The 23,305-nt window shown below is 40.2% G+C and overlaps 1 protein-coding gene across 1 annotated transcript; it reads right to left on the bottom strand.

The window, feature by feature from the left end:
- Positions 1 to 615: 615 nt before the first annotated feature.
- On the bottom strand, positions 616 to 12,192 carry GPNMB (glycoprotein (transmembrane) nmb; the record flags this gene model as incomplete). Its single annotated transcript, XM_010186048.1, has 8 exons — positions 12,123 to 12,192; positions 7,146 to 7,295; positions 6,285 to 6,428; positions 4,819 to 4,998; positions 3,549 to 3,707; positions 2,780 to 3,088; positions 1,461 to 1,583; positions 616 to 718 (listed from the first exon to the last, which is right to left on the bottom strand). Coding segments are annotated over exons 1-8 (1,238 nt in total), but the record flags the coding sequence as incomplete, so codon positions are not given.
- Between the last annotated feature and the right edge of the window lie 11,113 nt (positions 12,193 to 23,305).

The following is a 23,305-nucleotide window of genomic DNA, read 5'->3' as shown; positions in this document are numbered from 1 at the left end:
TCAGTTTGTAAAGTCCGTTACCTTTAGTACACACCATTAAGAAAGGAATGCAGATTCTTATATGTAGTATCATGTGCTAAAAAAGTAAAGGCTTAACTTAAGAGAGGTAAATTGGTTTTAGTTGCATTACCTAGGCAATTCTTGTACTTCTCAGTTCTCTCAACTCTAATCCCCTTCCAACAACTAGGAATATTAGCACAATGTTTTCGTACCCAATAAATTGCTTGGACACACTCATTTACTCTAAGTGTCAAAAAATCATGGCCAAAAAGACAGAGCTTATGTCCAATTTCAGTAGACTGCTTCCCATTTTACAGTAAGTACTAAAATCTTGTCTTGGCCAGGAAAATATAAATTGTTTCTCCCTATTATCTAGTTCTCTTATTTTTACTGAGGCTTGACATTTGTTCTGGATCTTACGAGTCTGGTAGCAACCTCTGTTGACATAGTTTACAAATGAGACTTGTGTTATCTTTGGTTCCAGTCAAGAATTAGAAACACTGCAGCTCCCAACTTTTGTTCGTGCAGCTGCATCTAAGTGCAGAGAGCGTTCCAGCACCTAATTATTTTAGAGAGGGAAGATTTCATTTGTGACAGTTTCATTCACACACTTACCTCCCTTGGCAGGTAACAACAAAGTCAACCAGTGAGTTTTCAGCTTGACTTTCTGTCATCTGGATGTTCATCATCTGAATAATATTTACCTCAAGGATTCCCTCTAGTAGAGGAAACAGATGTCAGTGGTAGGACGCATAGCAAGCTCTGAATTCTGTGTGTACAGAACCTCAAGTGTTTGGCCGATGCTCAGTTCAGGTCTTGTTTTCCGTAACCTCCTCCCTCCCGTAGCATTCCTCTTGAAGAGTTTGAAAGCTGAGAATTTTTCCAGTGAGTCTGCTCACTCAGTTTTCCCTGTGAGTCTGCTCCCTTCTGCTCTGCTTTATTTTCCCATTATTATTATTGACTTATTTATTTTACTAAATCATTTCCACGTCCCACTGCCCATGAGTTCTGTGCATGCCAAGGTCAATTCAACCCTATGTGACCCTCCCAGGCCAGTGCTCTTCAGATTTGGCAGGTTCGGGAGCTGATGGTATAGAAATGGGTGATATGGCACAGATCTCCACCAGCCATTTTCCAGCCCAAGTGCCTGGAAACACCACATGTAGCATGAGGACAACCATCCACAGGCATCCAGACCAAGGCCCAGTCTCACATGTCTGGAACCACAGGGCCATTACCTCTGCCACTAGGTACTGGCAGAACGCATAAAGAAACTAAATTCTGCCAGTTAGCTGCGTATACGTTAATCTTTAAAAATGTCAGCTAGGTCCAACAGAAGGATCTTATTGTGGATCACATGTATTTGATAAAAGGGAGCCTAAAGAAATGTTATCTCTACCATACATTGTTGTACATTATTAGCCCCATTCCTCTGTTCAGGTGTTGCCCCTTGTCCTTACCTACGACAGACATATCAGTTCTATAGTATCCATTTCTGTAAATATGGCAACCTCCGTCAGGATTATCTTCCATTGACTCGACAGCGGTAGAAAAGTCTGAATTAGAAGATGCTCCGCTTGTTACTGCTGAGTTGAGGGAGAAAGAACAGATACACAGCTTTAGAACAAGATCTGCTGAGAGGTATTTTGAACGTGGCCATATGTTTCAGCTGCAATCAATGTATACGTCATTAGTGAGTTTCATTTGCAGCTATGCGGTCATGTGTGTATCTGTATGGGAACATGGTAAAAGCCTAAAGAAAACACACGTGCCCAGCTGTAGAACTCTGGAGTGGCCTGGGTAGCCTTGCTCTAAAAGACACTTTGCTAGGTACAAATCTCTGTGAAATAAAAGACCACAAGGCTTGATATAATTAAACACTTCTTTAAGATTCCCAAATCAATTATATAAGAAGCCCAAAAGCCAATAAAAGGTTTAAAATGCTTTCTGTAAAAGCAGGTATTTTCCCTTTGCTCTACATTACAGCTAGTGGAAAAATGAAGAAGGGAAGTGGTGAAAATTATATCTTTCCTTTTTATTTTTCATTCTCACTCAACATTTCGGTAAAAGCACATATTAAAATTCTGAAATTTGAAAAATGTAGCCACATTTACTATTTAATAATAGTATTATAACCACCCAGGCTGAAACTGCAGGCCTTTGTAAACCTTAAAACCCTCTGAGATGATAAACCAGTGCAGAACATAATTAAAGTTATTCTGAAATATGATAGTGCATAAATGTAAAGTGGAAAAGCCATTCTGGGTTAAAGCCATGTGGAAATCCCGTATTTTGGAATATGATTAAGTTTTCTCTAGTTCAATCCAATCTCATTGAATTTTGGGTGGAAGTTAATGCAAACCAGAGAAGAACTGGCTGTAACAGTGTTCTGAAATACCTCTTTCTCACTTAAAATTTGCATCCTACCTCAGAAGATGACTCTGAGTAGGCAAGGCTAAAGCCACTTGACCTGGCATAGTAGAAGGTGTAAAAACAAATTTATATGTACTGTGTGTCCACCTGAAGACCTCTGTATGCTGTCACTGTGGTGGTAGAACTGGATGTGTAGTGTGTTAAATGCGTAAGTGATGACTATCATAGAATCATAGAAGAGTTTGTGCTTATTGATTTTGTCTCTAAACTAATTTATAGAGGGTTAGCAGAGCCTTGCAGCTCTTTCATTGATGACAGTAAAACTTCTGAAGATATGAACTTAAAATATCAGAATTTAGAGTTTTAGCATAGCATCTAATATCACTGCTGTTCGATAAACTCTTACCTGCTGAGGTGGGCAGTGGTGCAGTGGGTGTTACTGGCCTGCAAGGTACAGGTATAATGGCTTGGACAGTTAGATTCAGGGTGAAGTTTCCTTGCAGAGTAAAAGTGTGAGATGTAGTGGAACTGCTGACTACAAATAAGCCACTTCCATCTCCGAAGTTCCACTTGTAGGAGATGGCAGAATTATTAAGATAGTAGCTGGGATCATGGATCTTCACATCGAATGTGATTGGTGAGTCTTTGATGAAAATGGAGTCTGAGATGTTGCGGTCATGTTTTTGGAACATAGTCACAAATATTGGAATTTTGTCTGGAGAGGGGAGAAAAAGAAGTAAATAAATAAAGCATACATACCTGCCTGCAAACAACAAACAACTCTAAAGTCCCTAAACAGCAACAGTCAGAATTTGAGACATGAATATCCTTAACAGAGGTTTCTACTTTAATTCTATTTACTGATTTAAGGAGTGAATGTCGGTAAGAAACAGTTGCCCAGAAAAGTATGGGAACAAATGAGGAATCACAGGCATCTGTGGAAGATTGCATTTCATCTTGTAAATAAATTTTCATTACAAAGTAGAGGTGTCACAGCTGAGCTACATGCAAAGGTAAATTCAAGGCAATTTATCAGAGATTCCACATTCATATTATAAACCTTTCTCAGGCCAACATCTCCTTTTCAAGCCAGATGATGCTTGCGCTGAATTCTTTTAACACATAAGCAACAAACACCCCCAGTATTTTATTGCAGTTTATTCCAGGATACTCACCTGTTACAATGTAAGTGGCTCTTGCTCTTGCAATTGGAACGTATGCCGAGTGCCCTCTCCTGTAAATGGTTACCACCATCGTGTGTGTGCCAAGAGTGATATTTGCTGTGTTGGCTGAAAAAGTTGCTGAGGATCGTCCAGTTGTTTCATAGTACTGCCCTGAAACAGAACATGAACTTACAATATTTTTTCCCCTTCAGCCTAGCTACAAGTTGTTTTAAGAGAAGCATTATCTCTGTGAATCTTGTATTGTCCAAATCAAAATGAGTATTTTAGAATTGTTTTTCAGTTACCTGGCAGATTTTTTGGAGGATGAAATACCTTTACAATGTTTGTTCCCATTATTTCTGTGGTTTCTTGAAGGTGTCAGAAAGACGTCCCAATTTCTGATCTAAGAAAAGGCATTTGCCAAGCCATCTACATCTTTCCCAAGCAATTCCATTGCGTTAAGTTATTAGAATTATGTAGTTGATGGTGTTACCTCTTAGGCATTTTAAGTGATCTTCTGCTTGTATGCTTTCAGTGTAGGAAGAAGATGTAATCCCTCTTGCTTCATACCCTTTGTATCCATTTGCTTATTTGTCTTTGTAACAGATTATTAAGGCAGGTAAATAGTATCACCTCTATGTAAAATATGATGTAATAATAATATTTGATACAATAATATTACTTATGCTGATACTGATGATAATACTGATTTAGCCAAGCTAGCTTAGGACACTAAGATAAGATACTTAAGATACTAAGGATACTATAGTATGTAGCCAGTGTCAGGCATAGTCCAACTGTTGCATACTCAGAAGCTGAAGACACTGAAAATCAGCATCTGTGACCAGATCAGTACCACACGATCAGTGGCAGTTTTCATCTTCTCAGAGGCAAGAAGTGCTGCATCATTAAACTGATCTGAAGATACACAGTGTTATGGTCTCTTTTAAATTTAAGAATCTGAAGTGGCAATGAGCTGTCAAGAAATCATCTGACTGACCTGCTCAGACCTTCTGTTTTCCTAGAAAAGTATCTTGAGTACTACTGAAAGGAAATTAATTTTCTTCAGTGGTAATACTGTGAATGCAGATTTAAAGAGAATCTCCTGGTAATCCATGATTTCCAGACCAAGCAGCTGATGACCTCTCTGGAAAGCAGGGAATGAATTCGGGCTCTCCACTCAAGACATGAAATACTTTTTAAAGGACTTTAAATAAAACATACTTGACAGATGAATTAGTGTACAGAGAGAATAAACCGAGGGATGTGTTGCAGTACTAACCAAACGTGTGAAACACATAGACAAAGTTCCTTCTCCTCCAGCCAGGATAATGAGGGAAAGGTCTCCCATCTGGGAACATGTTATGGCTATGGTTGGTTGTGCAGTTTTCCCAGCCACAGTTGTCGATCCATTCAGTCCAGTTGTAGACGTAGAGCTGCTGATCCTGGGAGGCTGGAGGATCTAAGTGTGGAAATAAGACATGTTCCCAGTCAACTAAGAAATGTGCAGAAAGTCAGGAAACAGGAGGCAGACACTCCAGATTACAGCAGTTATTGCATTTAACCAACAGGCTAAGTGGAGCATTTTTAGACTAACATTAATTTTTTCTAAGATCGTGCTTTGTTTGGCTTTTAATGTAAACACCAAATTGTTCTGGCATGGCATTGTTTTATTTAGAAACAAAAACAAATTACTGTCTCATGGAGCAGGTACAATTTAAAATTGCTTGCCTAAAACTTGCTGTCTATTATGCAGGATGCTACTGTTTCACCGGAGTTAGTGGGACTGCCTGGACATTTGGCAAGCAGAATCTAAAGTTTTAAGTAGAAATGGCAGCCTTGGAAGCACTGTCAGAAAGTGACTTACTTTGTTTTGTCAGAAATGTTTTCTATGGCACCTTTAAATAACTTAGACATGAATTTCAGTTCCTTTCTGAATAGTAAGACCATTTCCTTCCCCAAACAGCACAACAGTTATTAAGTAGAGAATGGATATCAGCAGTTAACAAAACATTAGACAGTCAAAAGTAGAACCCAGGCTGACAAAAAATTTGCTCATATGCCTTGAAATGAAAATTTGTTGAACATTTGTGAATTCAGAGTGAGAAAGGTACAACAGGCTGTTTCACTCTAGATGCAGCAGCTTCAAACTTTGGAATTATAATGGATTTTTTGCTCCATATAGCTGTAAATAAGATGAAAAAAGGTGATTCTGATGAAAAGATTGCTTTATTTTTAAATTAATTACTTTCTTACTTGATTTGAATTCTTAAAATATGGGAATGTGAAATTTGCTATTTCTTGAGAGGTTTTTAAGATGCAGATGATGATTAGTGAGTTCTACAATTCCTCATTGAAAAAAAATCTCAATTTTATAAATTGACAGCTTTATAAATTTGGAAGAAAACAGTGTGACTGTGCAACCTTGGGACTGAGCTGAAAAGCAGTAAGAGTTTTGTTAGGAAGCCAAATCAACATCACTCTTTTGGGAAGGCAATTTTATGGCAAAGGCAAATCTTAAATTACCTGGTCATTATATGTAGCAGGTACAGAACAGTAAAAATACCATAGTGATCTTCTGAGGAAAGAAACTGGTGTGGCACAGCTTACACGAGTGTAGTTAACAATTAAAAGCAACGTGGCTGTTGTTCATTGGATGTGCTGCTGATGTTTTCAAAGATCATGACACGTTCACACCAGCACCATAGTCAAATGTGTGTATAATGCAGGGAGAGTGCCGTTACCTACCCTGGGAACAGTTTCTCTTGTATATTATGTTGCCATCATTATCTTCTGTCTGGCACTTGGGAAACTGGAGAGTCACAACAAAGGTCACGTTGGATCCTACCAGCGCTGGGCTATCAGAGTCCAATTTGGCTGTCACCCTTCCGCCTGCAGAAAAGAAAATTGGTCTTCACTGCAGTAAAGGATGCATCAGAGTAGCAACTACCTTCAATTCTGCACTATTTACATTAGAAATGCTTTGTTGATTCCTTGGTTTTCAAGGGGTTTTGTGCTCCTAAGTCACTTGTACTCCCATCAAAACCCCAACTTAGAACAATGAGAGGCACTCATCACATCTCCCCACATCACTTGCTGGTTTGTCATTCATTTCCTTCTTAGAGCTAAGAACATATTTTTTTACCCATGGGAGTCAATATATTCCAAAGGAGAATATATTTGTTTTCCCCAGGGATATAGCCATTAGACCTCAGCTCAAACCAGGTGATAATAAACAGGGTCTTCACTAAAGCTGTCAAGCTGAAGCCCACAGTGCCATACTGAGGTAGCAGTTGAAGCTACCTGTCCTCTGGGTCATGTTTCAAAGAATGGATTGCCCTAGAGCCCTGCTGACCAATACTACTTAGTAAGTATTAATGTCTGAGACTATGAGTCATGGGAAAGCATTTACTGTAACAACTCACTGTTCTGCTCCCTCAGACAATGTACTGGGAATGGTGTCAAAGCCAGTCATCCCTAAATTGCTACGTGTTGCAGCAGTGATGCATATTGCACCTACGAGAAAGCACTGTAGCACCTGCACTCTTCAGTGAGGTGGATTTTCTGGCCAATTTCCTTAGCGTCTCTGAATTACATATGTGCAATTACCTTTCCAGCAGTCCTTCCATCTGGGATCTCTATCTTCCCAGACAGGATAAAGCTTTTCATTCCATTCATTTTGATCACTAGACCAGCCTTGTATCTTCTTGTAGGATGTGACAGGAGAAGTTCTTCCATGGCTCAACACATCTTGAAACCCTAGAGAAAAAAATGAATGTACAATGTAATAGCATTTTCTCTACCACCCTGCAAAGATGTTGCTCTTGTGCTGAACAGCCTGCTTCTTATGACTATATTCTTGTACTGATGAGAAAACTCTTCACCGATAGAAAGTTATTGAATTTTTTCACCGCAGCTGTAAACATGTCACCTATAACCAACATGACAATTCCACCACTGTCAGACTGACATTTTTCTACTTGCACAATTGCAAGCTTTCCAGAGAAAGAATAAGAAGTTTTACAACATTTTGACCATATCAGAATAATTGTTTGTATGAATGGACATAACCCTGCAACTACCAGGATAGCCGTGCAGAGGTTGCTTGATTGCCAACTGCTTTGTTCTTGCCTGGTAATAAATCTAGGAGTAAAAGACTAACAGCATAAATTCACTCTGTGTCTGTCTTATGCTCTAATGGAAGTTATGCCAGGAATTAATTTTGACCCAGTGGAGCTGCTTTGGTGAGCTGGCTGGTGGTTTGGGTGGGAGGGGTGGAACCAATTGTAACAGAAGCTGGTATTTCCAGAAAAGGAAATTTAGAGCTGAATAGCAAATTCGATGTGTTTGTAATATAACAACAAAAACATATTAGCTTCATGCCTGTTACTTTAAAATTACTCAGACATTAAATAATTTTAATAACTTGTTTCTTCTCATATTACTACAAATGATAGGCTCAAACTTTTCCCAGGCCTTCTAGGATCCTTCTTTCTGTCACAAAGTACACATAATGAAAAGCAAAGTAAATATTCAAGTAACCTGTAGGAACATGTCAACCACTGTAGGATGCCATAAAAATACTTCCTAAATAGGCTCATAGGCAGAGTTCCATTAAAGCCTGGGGGTTTTAAGCAACTCTGTCATGTTAATCAGGTAACTGCTGGGCATGTCACAACATCAAGGGAGTTAGGATTTCTTCTGCTTTTCATGGCTTTATTTTAAAGGTAGCTGATGCTGAATGCTTCTGAGGTTTAAACTGAAGTGCAACAAAGAGCTGAATGATTTTGAGGAAAATGCAGAGACCTGTAAGAAGGGCAGGAATGGCCCTGTGTGCTGTTACGTAACCGCCTGCATTGGAATTCCTCCGAGTTTTGGAAAAGGCAGAGAGCAGGTGTAGCCAGTCTAGGCACGGTCTTTATGGGCATGTGACTCTACTTTTACTGCAAGGGAGAACCAGAGAAACAGCACTGAAGAAGAGGCAGGAGCTGCTTTCTCTTGATGTTTTACTGCCCAGTGGGATTGCTGCTGGGCAGGAAGGACAGCCCTTGGCCAGGCCCATCTCAATGGTCACTCTGAACTGATGCTGGTAGCTCTCTCCCTAGTCTCTTGAGCCTTGAGGAACGTTTGAGGAAAAGAATAGATTTTTGCACTCAGAGGCATATTATCACGCAGTCTTTAGCCCTACAGGAACTCCCCACAATCTCACTTAAATTGCTTGAATCAAGTCTTTCCTGCAGATTTAATATATTTTGATGTGAGGAAATCAGAACATCATGACTGGTATTTACTTAATGGCCTGTATCACATGCTGTATTGTTTTCAGTCTTAGTCAGAAAAAGAGTTGGGTAATGTCCTGCAGAAACTTTTCTCAGGAAACAAAAACAGATTAGCAACTATAAAAGTGTTTCACAAAGGCTTATCAAGTTCAAATACATTTTATGTCAATAAATTAATGTGTCATCTTATTTGAAAGTAAGTGGCTAGGGATTTTTCCAAATTTATTTTCCCATTCTCTTTGATTTTATCTAAAAAATATTTCATTAATAAAAGTGTATTGATTTTGTCAGATCAAAACATTTCAATCACTGGGTTTTTTCCCCCCAAATGCTCAATTCATCCAAAAAAAGAGCTGGAACACTTTAATTTTATAAATGCTTTTAATTTTTAATTTTCAATAACAATCCTTGAATTCAGAAGTAATTTTCTTGTCCAGCTTTCATAATAACTGTGGTCACTGCTTCTAAATCACAAGCTCCTTAGGCATTTAGTGCCTCTCTGATGTGCTTTTTTTAGTTTGATCAAATATAAAACATTTTGCAAGCTTCAGGACAAGACAAAGACACTTTTTCAAATGAGCAAAGACTTCAGGACTAGTTTCTCTAGCGCATGGAACTAAAGATTTTCAGTTGCTGAATTTAAAGGAACAAAAAGCTGTAATGTATTTCTTCTTTAACAATGAAAAACACTCAAGTACAGATGTTGGTCGTAACCAAAATTAGAGCAGTTCAGTTCAAAATAGACAGAGTAATATTAGACTCCAAGGAATGGATTACTGTAATAGTTCTGGTGAGTGGATCATAGGAGAAAAGATCCAATACTCTGATTGACTTTCTTCTTTCTCATTCTGGTTTTCATTTTGGTGCAAAATGTAGCAAAGGCGAGAAGTTCAGTGTTTCCTGTGATAGTGCATTAGCCATGAAAGAGAGAATGAAAGCCAGTACTAGGACAGCAATGAAAAGATGACCCAGCTAAAGAGGATAAAAGTGTATCAGAAGTAAAAAAGCTGCTGTTAAGAAGACAGAAAATAATACAAGCTTTCTCCAGTTACTTGTAGAAACATCATAAAACAGGACAAAAAAGCATTTGAGGAACAACTTGCAAAACCATAAAACCTACTAATTAATCTTATTTTCAAACACAAAAGTAGTGGAAATCTAGCCAGAAAGTCTGTGGGGCCAAAAGATGATAAAGATACAAAAAAAGACATTCAGCTAAGATAAAGGATGAAAGTCAAATACATCAGTTTACATTTTCATTTACAAAGGAGGAGTGTTAGAGAATTCTGTGCTAGATTTTTTCTGTATAATGATGGAGAATCTCATTCTCAAACTGAAGTATTGGCAGAAAAAGAATATTATAGAACAAAGCAACAAAATTAAGAAGTAGTCTAAATAGGGTGGCTCAGAAAGTATGGAAGTTATTCAAGAGTGAAATAAATGAGCTATTAACCGTAGCATGTAACATCTTGCTTAAAACTGCTCCAGTGGCCAAGAAATAAAAGTTGGCAAATGTGATGACAGTTTTTAAAAACACTTCCAGGGTAGATTTAGAGGATTACAGAAAGTTTGAAGCTCAGATTGAACAAGCTGGTAGAAACAGCAATGAAGAACAGAATTAGCTGATACAGTAGATTAAAATGATACGCCATAAAAGGAGCACATTCCTCACAAATATATTTGAGTTTTGCTGAGGGAGCCAGAGAGCATGGGAACAAGGCTGACCTGCTTGTTAGAGTTTGCTCGAGTTTCAGACAGCATTTGATGAGGTCCCTCACTAAAGGTACATAAAGGAACTAAGTTACTGCGGGATAAGAGTGAAGGATTTCACACAAATAAATAATTGCTTAGGATATATGAACCAAAAGTTAAGACTAAGTGGCCAGTTTTCTCAATTGTTGAAATAATCTAAAATGTTCATAATCTGGTAAACAGTAAAGTTCTTTAATTTGCTGAAGACGGTGTCTTAAAGTAGTAGAGGGGAGGATTGTATGGCACTCAGTGACTCAAGAATAAAACTATATGGAATTAAGCATAGTTAAATGTAATTTTACTTACAGAATGAGAGGCTCTAAACTAGTTTTCGCCACTCAGAAATGAGGTCTCATAACATTAGAGTTTTGAATGCAGGGCTCATTAGTAGCCGAAAAACTAGGAAAAAGCTGGATAGAGAGCAAAGATTGAAATGTCATTACAGCATTGTATAATTCCATGTGTGTTCATGTCTCGAATACTGTATGCTGCTCTATTTTCTGCAGCTCAAGCAGGGTGTAAGAGAACTGAAAAATTACCAAGAGAGGTTCTGAGGATGCTACAATGGGATGGAATTGTTTCCGTATGAGGAACAGCTACATAGACTGCGTCTTGAGCCTGGAGGAGAGGTGACAGAGGAAAGTATAAAAACAGAATCACGAACAGCATGGAGGAAGAAGTAATTTGTCACTATTTCTGAAAGTACAAAAGTTAAGGAGAATCAGGTGAAAGCAGGTTACAGGTTCTAAGCACATAAAAGAGATTTCTTCATCTAAGGCACACTTAAGGTGTGAAATTCCTTGCTGACAGGATGTTGTGTGTGCCAAAAATTTACACGGGTTGCAATCAAAACCCAAGTGCCTGAACAGATGGAAGAAAAGTCCAGTAAAAACTGTTACATACAATGACTCTGCATCTGACAGAGGCACTTCTGGTGCTATAAATCATCAGAGACTGGGAAAGTGTCCTGAGTAAATGCCAGTATACACTTGCCCATCCTTTACTATTTCCCATTGGAGACAGGTACAAGGCTAGATGGATGCTCAGCTGGACCTCAGCTTTTAAGGTCTTCAGTTTCCTTACTGCAGATTCTGGCATTTGAGCCTAAAATCCCGTTTCTGAGTTCCCAGCCTTGAGCTCAATGAGTCAGTCTAAGACCTGAGTCAAGCTGGGAGCCCAGAGAGGAACAGAGGATGAGCCCAGTGCCTGCGCACTGAGGCTTGAGGGTCCAGCTCCTTGACTGAGCACCCTGAGTTGGGGATGCACAGGTCTGGATGTCCTGGCAAGGAACACTGCCTCTGACCTGGCTTCTCCCAGCCACAGCTGAGCAAACTGGGAGAAGTCCATTCTGCATCTGCCTTTTTAGCCAAGTTTACAGATGACATTTCTACCCAGAGCTAGGCAACGCTGCGACAGAGCAAGCTGTCACCTACCAGTTCCCAAGCACAGCTCCAGCAACCACTATGCTTGCAAAGAGCAGATGTTTTTACCGCGCTGGCTTTGGACGTTGAACCCAAAGAGGCAGGGAAGAGGACAGGGTGAAGGAAGCACTCACGTGTGGCAGCAGCACACAGCACCGCTTTGGCCAGGAGTAGGAATGCGAGGTGACGGCGAACACTGCTCATGGTGCCGGAGACCCTGTGTTGAGCTCACCATGCGCTGAGGAGCAGGGAGCCAGGTGCCAGCACACGGTAACTCCTCCGGTCCCCACTGAGAAGTGAGAGTGAGGTTTCTCTGCTGCTCTGCTCTCCGATTAAATGAAGGGCCCCGGGACTCATCATGTGATGGAATTAAGCAGAGATGCATGATTTTGTCTTCAGCTTCTTTCAGCTCATGTGCTTATGACTCACTCCCTTTGCTTTCAGCATTCCCTGGGATTTCTGAGAGACCTGTTTAGAGCCACACCATTTACCTTGCAGGCATTTTAATACTAATTTTACACTATGATCAATTTTTGTACTTAATTTGATTTTAAATTAAGAATGTTTATTTCCAGAAATCCAGATTAACTCTTGCCCCAGCCTGATTTGCAAGTGTTGCTGCAACAGCTCACCAAATTTGACAGACCCATCACTACTTAACCATAGGGGCAACGACTGTAAACTAAATGGAGACTGGCCAATTCTAACATGTCCCTGGACTTGGCTCCTGATCGAAGTTGATTATTAAGGAAAATGTTATTTAAACATTTAGTGGGCACATGCATGTACCATTTGACCACAGTTGCACAGTATGATGTGCCCATGGTTAGAGGTATGATCACAGGCCATCTAACTCACAAGTTGCCATGACCTATGCAGAGACAAGTACTTCATTGCATGTATTTCATGGTGTGTAGAGATAAAGGAACAATAGACTTTGCTGCCCAATCTAATAATGAGGTATAACCAATGACTCAAGAGGAGCGAGGTAACAAAGACAGACTGGCAAACACCACACTTAGTGCTTCAAATTCAGGTTCAACATGCTGCACCAGCCCAGGTGTTCTTCTGCAGGCAGTGCAGCAACTGAATTTTGTTGCAGCCTTGGCAGCTTGGTGAAGTTTCTTCCTTTTGTTTGCAGCAAAGAACAAGCTTTGATGAGACAACATGGCATAGAAGCAAGTATGGTCCTCAAGACAGGAGTTCAGTAGTGGTTTCAGTGATCCCAAAGTATTGCACTGGCAAGTGAGATGCTGGCTAGCCAGAAACCAGCAAGTTGAGCAACACTAAACCATTTTTATTTGGGGCAGGTGGAGATCTGTAAGTACAAGGCACTTTCAACAGAGTGAAGAGATTGCCCAATGGAAGGAGTTCTTACAACAGTGACTACTTTTTAAATTGTTCTCCGTTTCTTCCATTTTTCTATCATTTTCTATCAGCTATAAGTTACTGTAACTACCCAGAGCCAGCATTTCTCTCAGTAACACAGGCTCTGATGTCCAGTCCTCTGTATCTTGCATCTGTAGACTCCATGCTTCAGCACTCTCCTGGCCAGTGTCAACCATCCTGGCCTACTGCCAGCCAAGGAAAGGGTGAAGGCAATAGCCTTAGAGATACTGGGATTGTTTAAACTAAGCCCTCAGTATCTGGCAGAAAAGAGAGGGACCGTAAATCAAAGTCAAAGCTGTGACTGACTATGCAAAAAAATCATATGACTGCAGCGTCCTCATGTGATTGTTACTTCGTTGTTGTTATTAAATCAACTAGATTCACAGTTGAAATGTCAGGTTTTGAAGTAATTCACAATTATTTTTTAAACCATGTGGGACATTTACTTTAATTACACTCCTTTGTTTCCAGTTTGTTGATCCTACAAGTGAAAAGTGACCTTCAAACCTTGTGTTTCAGCACTGGAGGCCTGATCCAAAGTCTGCTGGAGAGAAAGGAGGTTTGAACGCTCATTTCCCAACAGGGTTTTGAGAACCTCTGAAGGAAAACTGCTGACAACAAATGTCTGTTATTTAAAAACAAAAATTTATCAGCCTAAATGCAATAAAGTTGGTTAGGATGGGGTTTTTTGCCATGTTGTTTGATACATGAAAATGTTACATAAATATTGAGTGACACTCTCAATAAGGGCCAGCTGGTAGAAATCATTAAACACATTGTAAATAGACTTCAGGGGCACCGAGGATCAGGCCTGCGGTTAGAGGAATCCAGACCCACCAGGGCTGGAGTAATGACTAAAAGGTGGCCATACTGTGATGCTCCAGTCCTTCATGTTCTCCCTCCTCAGCTCTTGGGCCTTAACTATACATTCCTGGGGGCTCACACAGAAAATGTTTGGATCTGCTCATGCTGTGGCATCAGCAAGAAAAGAGGAGAGGAGAGCTGGGAGGAACAGAGATGTAAAAGAAGTTAAGAGAAGAATAAAAAAGGCAAGGAAGAGTATGGAAGTGAAAATTCAAGAGACCGTGTGAAAACTGAGCTGACTTTGTCGTGTCCCAGCAGTAGCTGACTATTTCTGAAAATGAGTCCATCTGAAACCCTGAAGCATTGCTGATTGATCATCAACAGATCTTAAATTAACTTTATAGTTTCTGCATTATTATTCTTGGTCTCTGGGAAACAGCTTTGGAGTTAAAACAACTGAACTGGCTTTTGCAGCTGTAAAAGATAAAATATTTAAAATATATCCTAAATATTCTCTAAATATTCTCTTAGCAAAGAAACACACCTTCAGAGAGATTTAGGGCTTAATCTGACAAAGAACTAGGTGAGTACTTCACAGCTTTAGTGTCTGCATTATTAAAACTCATTGAGGAGATATTCATCTCTGCTACCTGAAGGCCTGTCAGATGACAGGGTGTGAGCACATCATGTGTACCTGCATGTCTGGACTGTGAGAGCTGGCACGCTCGCACCGCTATCACACTCCCATCGCCGCAACATGACTACAGGAATTGTTAATCCCTGCTCGCAGGAACTATAAAAAAAGAAAAAAAAGAAGGGATTTGAAGAATCAATTTGTTTTTTGGCCAAGCCAGAAAAGGAAAATGAGATGATCTTTTTCTGGCAACCATATACTTTTAGGTAAATGCTGTCTGCTATTACCAGTGGTCTCTTGAGGGAACTCTGCTTAAGGCTGGACAAATTCCCTTTCTGGGAGGAAATAATCTGTGTCATGCTTTGCATGGAGCAGTGGCCATCTGCTGACTGAACCAAACATGTAAACAAAGCTACCTTAGCAATCTGCAGTCCTCCTTCTTCTCCTGCGTAGATAAGTTTTCTCGTTGTGATTGCGACCCCATCAACACTTCTTGTATGGGGGGGAAAAAAAGCTCTACAAAAGCTCCTGATCAGTTTATGGCACTATCCAGCTCAGTTTATCACTAAAAAACTAATTAACCCTTGCAAGTGGACAAACAGGCTGTTAGTAATTCCAGCATCTTCATTTTTTGCATTTGTGGTAGCTAAAGCTATGCATTTTACCATTGTTTATAGGAAGATATTTCCTCGCAGTCATACTTTTCTCCAAATTCCTGTGTTGGAGTTGATATTTTCCAAACTTTGCGCTTGACCACAGCATATAGTTCTGGAGATTTTTTTTTTGTTTGTGATAAACGTAATTTTTGGCGCTATTTCCTCTAGAGGGAAGGCTTGAATGAGCATGCCAACTCTTTGCCTTTTTAGGGATGCCTCTCTGTTGGTCCCTCCCTACGAATGCTAAACTCGCTGCTCAGTCACAGCCACGTGTGTGACAGTGTGTCCCAAAACGCCCTGTGAAAGCAGCTTGTGGGGATGGTAGGACAATGTAAGAAATCATGTGCAGTGCTTTGACATCAGCAGATCCTCACCAGAGCTCAGCCTTGAGCTACAGCCCCACAGAGTGTCCCAGTCCACTCATCCTCTGCAGGTGGACTTGGCTTCCCTGAGTAGTTTTCACTAATTTGTGCAAATGACCAGCAGCTGAAGACAGGCATGATAAAAGATACCAACCCTCCAGACCACACTACACATCTATTTTTAAAAGGTGTGTAAACAACGCAAGTTTATTCAATGTCTCTAGGCAGTTTTTGTCCTTTTTTAACTATGGTGTCAGTGGTAGTCCTGGTAGTCCCAGTACTCTGCTGCCATAGCCCATGGTCTTCTAAAGGCCTCTGTAAGCTTCTGGCTCACACTGTGTGCACCTCAGCCAACCCACTTTCAGTTTTCAAGCATCCACAGTTCATTTACAGTCTGGACATTGGTTTTACCATACTACTTTTCTCATACTGATTTCATGAACTGTTAGTTACGTGGTTTACATTCACAATGATTCATCAAGGCACAGTCCTCTTCCAATCAGGACAACAGATAATTGCTGTGAAAGTGTATGAGTATGACTGCGTAAGACCCATATTGTTGCTTAGAGGTCTTAAAAGATAGATTTTTTTATCATTCAGCTCAAAAGAAAGCAACTAAATTATTGCTGAAAAGTTCTGTTTTCTCTAAAGATATTAATTGGTATTTTGGCTAGGAAAAAGAGAATTTTTTTTCAATAAAAGCAATCCAGGAACAATCAAATCAGCAAAACCCAACCAAAGAGGTGACGTAGCCAAGAGAATATACTTAACAACAACATCTGCTGTCCAGTAATTTTGGTGGTAGAACACTGAAGGAGAAGTAGTTTCACAGCTAAAGTCTCCTTTAAAGCTTTTCTGAGAAACAATATAAACTGAATGTACTCAGTTGTACCTTATTCCCTGTATATGCTCTGTTTCACTTATTATAGGCTGGCGATAAGAGTTCAGCACAGAGGCTGAGTTGTTTTATGGTCCAGTGAAATTGCCTTGAGTGCTCAAGAAATAACCTCAGCACTTCCCTGAAATAGGAGTCAGAACAAATGAAAATACTTGCAGCTGAACTTTAGCATAACATACTCTTTAATGTGTTAACAAGCAAAAATTCTGCATTTTTGCACTGTATTCTCATTGACTCATGGCATTAATTAATTAATTAATTAATTCAGAGAGTAACCTCTGCCTTAGAGGCTAGACCCAGGAGTGAATATACAGGCAATGAAGATGGGAGAAAAAAGATTAATGTATTATATAGCAGCCAGCTTTCTACCTAGAAGCCCAGTTTATATAGTAATATTTATGGCATAAAAGGAAGGCAAACTGAGTAACTGGAGCTGTTGTGCTGTTACCCGAGGACTTAAATCCACCTGGATCCTCCTTCCATGGCTGACAGCATTGAGGAGGACTCCTTTGGAGGCCTGGAAGGAAATGGAAGAAAAAAGGTCACATGGGTTTTGTTTTGGTTTTTTGTCTGAGTTTACCTGAGCTTGCCCAGGATGGTCACAGCTTGCTGGTACCATGGGTTAACCAGTGAGGCACAGGATGAGCGGTCTGGTTGTGCCATAACTTGCCCATTTCCACGTGCATGCACTCATCACCACTTGGCATTGGCTGCTGCAGAGCAGTGGGTGGCAGGATCAGGCCCTGGTGTTGCAATACGGTGATGGCAGGGGAGGGGAGGAATTTTGGGCTGGTAACAAAACTGTGACGTCCCCAGATCAGGAAGGTTTACTGCCCCGGCCCTCTGATGCACAGCTGGAGGGGCTTCTGCTTGCACAACTTGAACAGGAACTGCTGCTTTTCTGTCACTGGGAGAAAAGTATATTTTTAATGTTCCCAAATGCATTATGTAATAAACTTTAACAGCTCTGATCACATGTGGGCAGGGAAACATATCATTACATATATTAAATGTATAGGAGTTAGTCTTCTGAGTTTGTCTTAGACACCAATATCCTTTATTTATATTCTCTGTGATAGGAGCAGTAAATTTGCACTGATTCTGTTTTAAATCTGCATCGGAATATGGATATTTCATTTCAACTTTCTTTGCCAGTACTGGAAAACCTAACATGACTTTATTGTGTTGCTGTATGAGAACCAAAAAATTGATTTAATACAGCCGCCTACTTGCAGTCCTCAGCTTAAGTGAAATATTAAGGGTAAAATCTCTCTGCCTGGCATGTGTAATGTGTAATGCCAGAGCTATGAGCTCTGTGTGGGAAATACTATATGACTTGATAAGAATCATTATACCAAACGTGTGTGCATCATGTAACAGTAAAATCTGGTTCTTAGATCTGTAGTTTAAATTGTCTCTCCCAAAAGAGCAATATAGCTTAACAAATCTTCCCTCACCCATGCTGCTTAATTGCAGCTGGTTGCTGGGAGCACCAGTGTACGCGAGTGACCTGGAGGGAAGAGAAAGCTCTGCCATCCCCAACACAAGGGGTTACATTTTCACTGTGAAAGGTTCAGTTCTGCTGCACGTAGAAAAAAGCTGAACAGCTATAAAAAATAATTCAGCTCCATTGTAAGATAGTTGCAGTTGTCTCAGTAAAGGACATTTTATCCAATTTCAATAGTCTGAATTTAATCCTGTACTGTAAGTGTCTGATCTCAAAGCATAAAAAATGGAATAGTCCTGAAGAAAAGAAAATAAAGAAATGAGAAGTGTAAGTGAAGAGGAGGAAAATGGATTGCACACTCAGGCCTGTATAAATTTACATTGATTTTTCATGCTGCAGTTGTCGTGAGTGGTGTTTGGATGAAGGCAAAAAAGTATGTTTTTATGAAATGAAAAAAAATTTATAAAATGAAAATAGAGATAATTTGATCTCTTGGTTACCAATTGTTTGCTACATTTCTGAGTACCTACTTCTTTTATTAGTACACAATACAAAAGAACTTTTGGCAAGAAAAACTGGTTATTGAATAGTGCTTTGCAGAATGAGAAATAAAAACATAAGAAAAAGTGTTTGCTAAGACAGAGACACCATGGAAACTCAAGTTTTAAATCATTCTTCACTAAGCATTGGTGAAGATTGAATATTAGGAAAAATGTCTTTACTGAAAGAGTGGTCAAACACTGGAATGGGCTGCCCAGGGAGGTGGTGGAGTCACCGTCCCTGGGGGTGTTCAAGGGTGGATGTGGCACTTCAGGACATGGTTTAGGGGGGATGGTGGTGTTGGGTTGACGGTTGGACTTGATGATCTTAGAGGGCACTTCCAACCTTAATGATTTTGTGATTTTAACCAGTTTTCTCAACAGTTCAACTTCTGTGGGTGTTCTGATAACAAATAAAAGCTGCATAAGATGGGTGCTGAGGACAAGCATTAATTACCAGTACATTTCCATGTATTTGAATTTTATTCAAATCAAGAAGTTTAACCAAGACATTGACAAATATAAAGAAATGTGGCTCAAACAGCTATGTTTATTTTATTTAGAATATAAAGGGAAGTCAGAGCTTCTTCACCATGTCATGGTGTTTGTTGTCTGAAGCTGAGAGCAAACTTGGTGAAGCTGCTTACCTGTTTTGGCGGCTGAATTACTGGATTTCACCCAGGTACATATTTATGATCCTTTCCCCTTCTGTGTCCTCATACTTTTACTTGGCACATACAACTGTTTAAATTTTTAGGCAGAAATAATCTACTGAGTAGTAAAACTCAGCTGGAGGTCACTGATGGGTGCAAATGAAGCTGGTGGTGAGAGCAGCGTCTGATGGCATTAGAAGAAGTGGTGTTGCTGCTTGGCAGCAGGGTGAGAAGCATAAATAGCATTGCTGAGGCACTGAGTCACCAGGCTGCAGCGCTAGCAGCAACAGCCACTTTTTGGATCAGTATTTTGCAAGGATATGGTTTTCACCAATATCGCAGAAGAAATCCAGCTCTGGGTCCTGGTAGATGTCTTTAACTGTAAGAGGTCTCAAAGTCATCTTGTTAAACCAGAGCTGAACCATCAGAACAGTGATATCAGTTTGTTTGCTTTAATTTTTTCCTTGTGTCTCAACACTTAGCACAAAAGTGACTTATGATGCCTATCTCCCTGTATGACTGCAGCAAGATAAAAGCCTCAAACACACAGGGCCACATGACTGAGGAGAGAAGATGCAGAGGTTTTTCAGAAAGAAAATACTAAAAGCATCAGTACTGTTGGAAAGCTTTGAGACTGTGTGTTCATGCAGATAGGAGTCAAAAGCCTCCCAGCATACAATCTTCTTCAAATTTTTACTCAAATTACAGAACACACTTCTTCATTACAACTCTGTACTGAAAGCGAAGGGACATGAAAACTCTTTTCCTTATATACAACATGCTTTATAGTTTTTATTCCTATAGTTTTTTGAATGCGCTTCATGTGTTTTCAGATTACACAGAACTCTCTCTCATAATGCATTTGTAATAGATACTATTTTTAAATTTAAAAAATGTTTCAGGTTATTTACAACAGAAGAAAGATGATTTCCTCTTGGGTGAGGATCACCAAGTCATCCAGAGCTTTGAGTTGGCTTCCCCTTAAAACTAGCATCCCTGAAACACAAGAAAGGCTTTTGCTTTTTAGAGCTACATCTGGTTAGACTAGAAATAAGAATTAGTCACTATTTAAATCAGAGCAAATATAGCCTATGACAAAGCAGGCAGTTTAAAAGAGACTTCATCCCTACTCATTGCATTCTCGTTGGACAGGTCCTTTTCTTTTCCTACGGCTGTAAGGGCCGTAGCAATGTCTGCAAGGGTCTTTTTCCCCCTAGTGACCTTTGGTTAAGTTCCTTTCTGAATTTCGGTTCCTTCGGCGTTTAAGTCAGTCCTTTAGTGCTTTTGCAGAAGGATGTGTGGAGAAAGAGTTGATGGACACAAGTTTTTTGCTAATGATAACTTACAGAGATAATGCTGGGAGAAGGCAGCTCTGTGCTTCAAGGAACATCACGATCTTCGGGGAGATCTTTTAAATTCAATTTAAAAATGACTGACCTGGGGGATTATGGTAGGTAGTTTGGGAGACCAGAAGGGTATTTAATTTTATTTCTTATGTACCTGTAAACCATTGAAATGAAGCAATTTTGTACCAGTCTACATAACCTTTCATTTACCTTTAAAGTCTCCAAACAAGCATGTATTGATTTAAATCCAACAGCCTACAGCAGATTTTCAAAGTGAAAAGGGTGGGGAATTTAAAAATATCATAGGTATAAAGACAAGACTTACCTGGTTAGGGAAGAAGGTGCCTTTGATGTTTACATCTTCACAATTTTCTCTGTAATTAAGAACTGGCAAAATGAACTTGCTAATAGAACCACTTAGTGTTAGTACCACAGCAGTATTTAGTGGGCATAATCAGCTATCACTGCTTTGTGCCAAGCATTTAATGACCATATAATGATCACCCAGGCAGCCAAGCGCCAGCGTATCAGGAGCATTTTCATGTGTTCTTGTGGCTCTGTGGTATGGTCTCAGCTCAGCCAGTCTTCTACCATGCCAGTTTTGGTGCCCTGGATAAACACAACCCCACTTAGCACTTGCCTATTATCTGTGTAATTCATTGTTTGTAAGCAAAGGTTGCTCTTGTGCTAACTCAAGCACTTCACAGAATCACAGAATATTAGGAGTTGGAAGGGACCTTGAAAGATCATCCAGTCCAACCCCCCTGCCAGAGCAGGATCACCTAGACCAGGTCGCACAGGAACGCGTCCAGGCGGGTTTTGAATGTCTCCAGGGAAGGAGAATCCACAACCTCTCTGGGCAGCCTGTTCCAGTGCGCTGTAACCCTTACAGTGAAAAAGTTTTTCCTCATGGTCAGATTGAACCTCCTTCAGCTTGCACCCATTGCCCCTTGTCCTGTCGTTGGCTGTTACTGAGAAGAGCCTGGCTCCTTCCTCCTGACACTCGCCCTTTACAAATTTATAAACATCAATGAGGTCACCCCTCAGTCTCCTCTTCTCCAAGCTAAAGAGACCCAGGTCCCTCAGCCTCTCCTCATAAGGGAGATGCTCCACTCCCTCCATCATCTTTGTGGCTATGCGCTGGACTCTTTCAAGCAAAAAGAAAAAAATAAAGGATACCACTTGTGGTAGCCATAGGACCAGCAGGTAATCTTCAGTAGCGTCTGATGCGGCCAATAATGGTAGCAACACTTGGAAGGCAGGAATAGAGCGTGGCAGCAGAGAATTAGAGTAAGTAGAGTTGCTCCTTTTTTTTGTAAGATTAGGCTTTGTAAGACTTTGATGATCCAGAGCACAAACCTCAGTGGAACTCTTGTGCCCACAGAGAGGAGAAGGTGCATAGAGATGCAGTCCTCTGCTAGGGACCCGAGCAAACTCTTACAGCCATCCTTTTCTCATTATCATTGTAAGGGACTTCTCAACACCTGCTTCCTTGCTTACACCTTCTCAGGCTGCAATGGGCCACAGCTGAAGCAAACAGGAAGGAGGCCCTGGCAGTGCAGGAGTTGTAGAAGCAATGCAGTAGGGTTGAAGGCTTGACCTAGTGTCTTTTTGCTCTTTGCTATCTCTTGTTTTACACGTGAACAGGGAAAGTTTTGCTTGACTGTTTCAAAAGGCTTTCTCAAACCTTGCATAATTGTGTAAGAGGTCACCATCTGGGGATGATGTTGTATAAGCAGGCAGAAGCTATGTGAGGTTAAAGGAGATGTAGTTACTGTTGAACAGTGTTTCCTGTGGAAAGCCCATCAGAGCCCTGCTCTGAAGTCTGCCTGAGCTTTGGTTTACTGGTGAGTCTGAATAGTCTTACTTAGACCTGGGTTGCCTTCAGTGTTTTGGAGCCTTTTGGGGGTGCAGTGGTTGCTCTGCAAAGTAAAGGAGATGGCATATAGTGGTGCGCAGTCAACTCTCTCCACTTTGAACGGAAGGAGACAGTGGCTGTTTGGGCTTCTTGCATCTGCTGTGTGTGATGGAAAAACATCTCAAATTGTCTGAGTTCATCCTCATTTAGACTCTGCTGTGCCTTAAGCCCTATGGAGTAAGTAAGTTTTGTTAGGTTTAAGATTATAAGATTGTGTGTAATGACCATAAGTGGTGTAAATCTAAGATGATATTTATAGCCAGCGTTTTCCTGAAAATAATCTGAGGATATGTGCAATGTCTTGAAAGGTTGCACGTGTGTTTTGGCAGAAATGGTAATCTCTGCCTAAGGAAAGAGCAAGCAAATTAATAGTGTGTCATCCAGTAGGATGAAGGGTTAGTGAACAATTAATGTTAGAAACTGGCCAGAAGGCAAAAAAATATTATAACAATTGTCCTATTTTAGTAAAATACTTATTTCTAATTTCATTTAAGTGAAAGATTGTTCATGGTTTCTATTTCATTGCAGCAGCTCTTCTGCAATGATCCTGTTTTGCCCATAAGCTCTGGAATGCTGGAAGGTCCTACAATAGCAGGATCCTAGGAACAATGAGGCTTGGGGTCCATCACAGCTTTTGGACCATGGATCATATCATTGATTTCAATTATGTA

The sequence above is a fragment of the Mesitornis unicolor genome, unplaced genomic scaffold, assembly GCF_000695765.1.
Source record: "Mesitornis unicolor isolate BGI_N332 unplaced genomic scaffold, ASM69576v1 scaffold30096, whole genome shotgun sequence".
NCBI classification, from domain to species: Eukaryota; Metazoa; Chordata; class Aves; order Mesitornithiformes; family Mesitornithidae; genus Mesitornis; species Mesitornis unicolor.
Note: the sequence above shows the minus strand (reverse complement) of the source record. Positions and strands in the feature narration are given on the sequence as shown.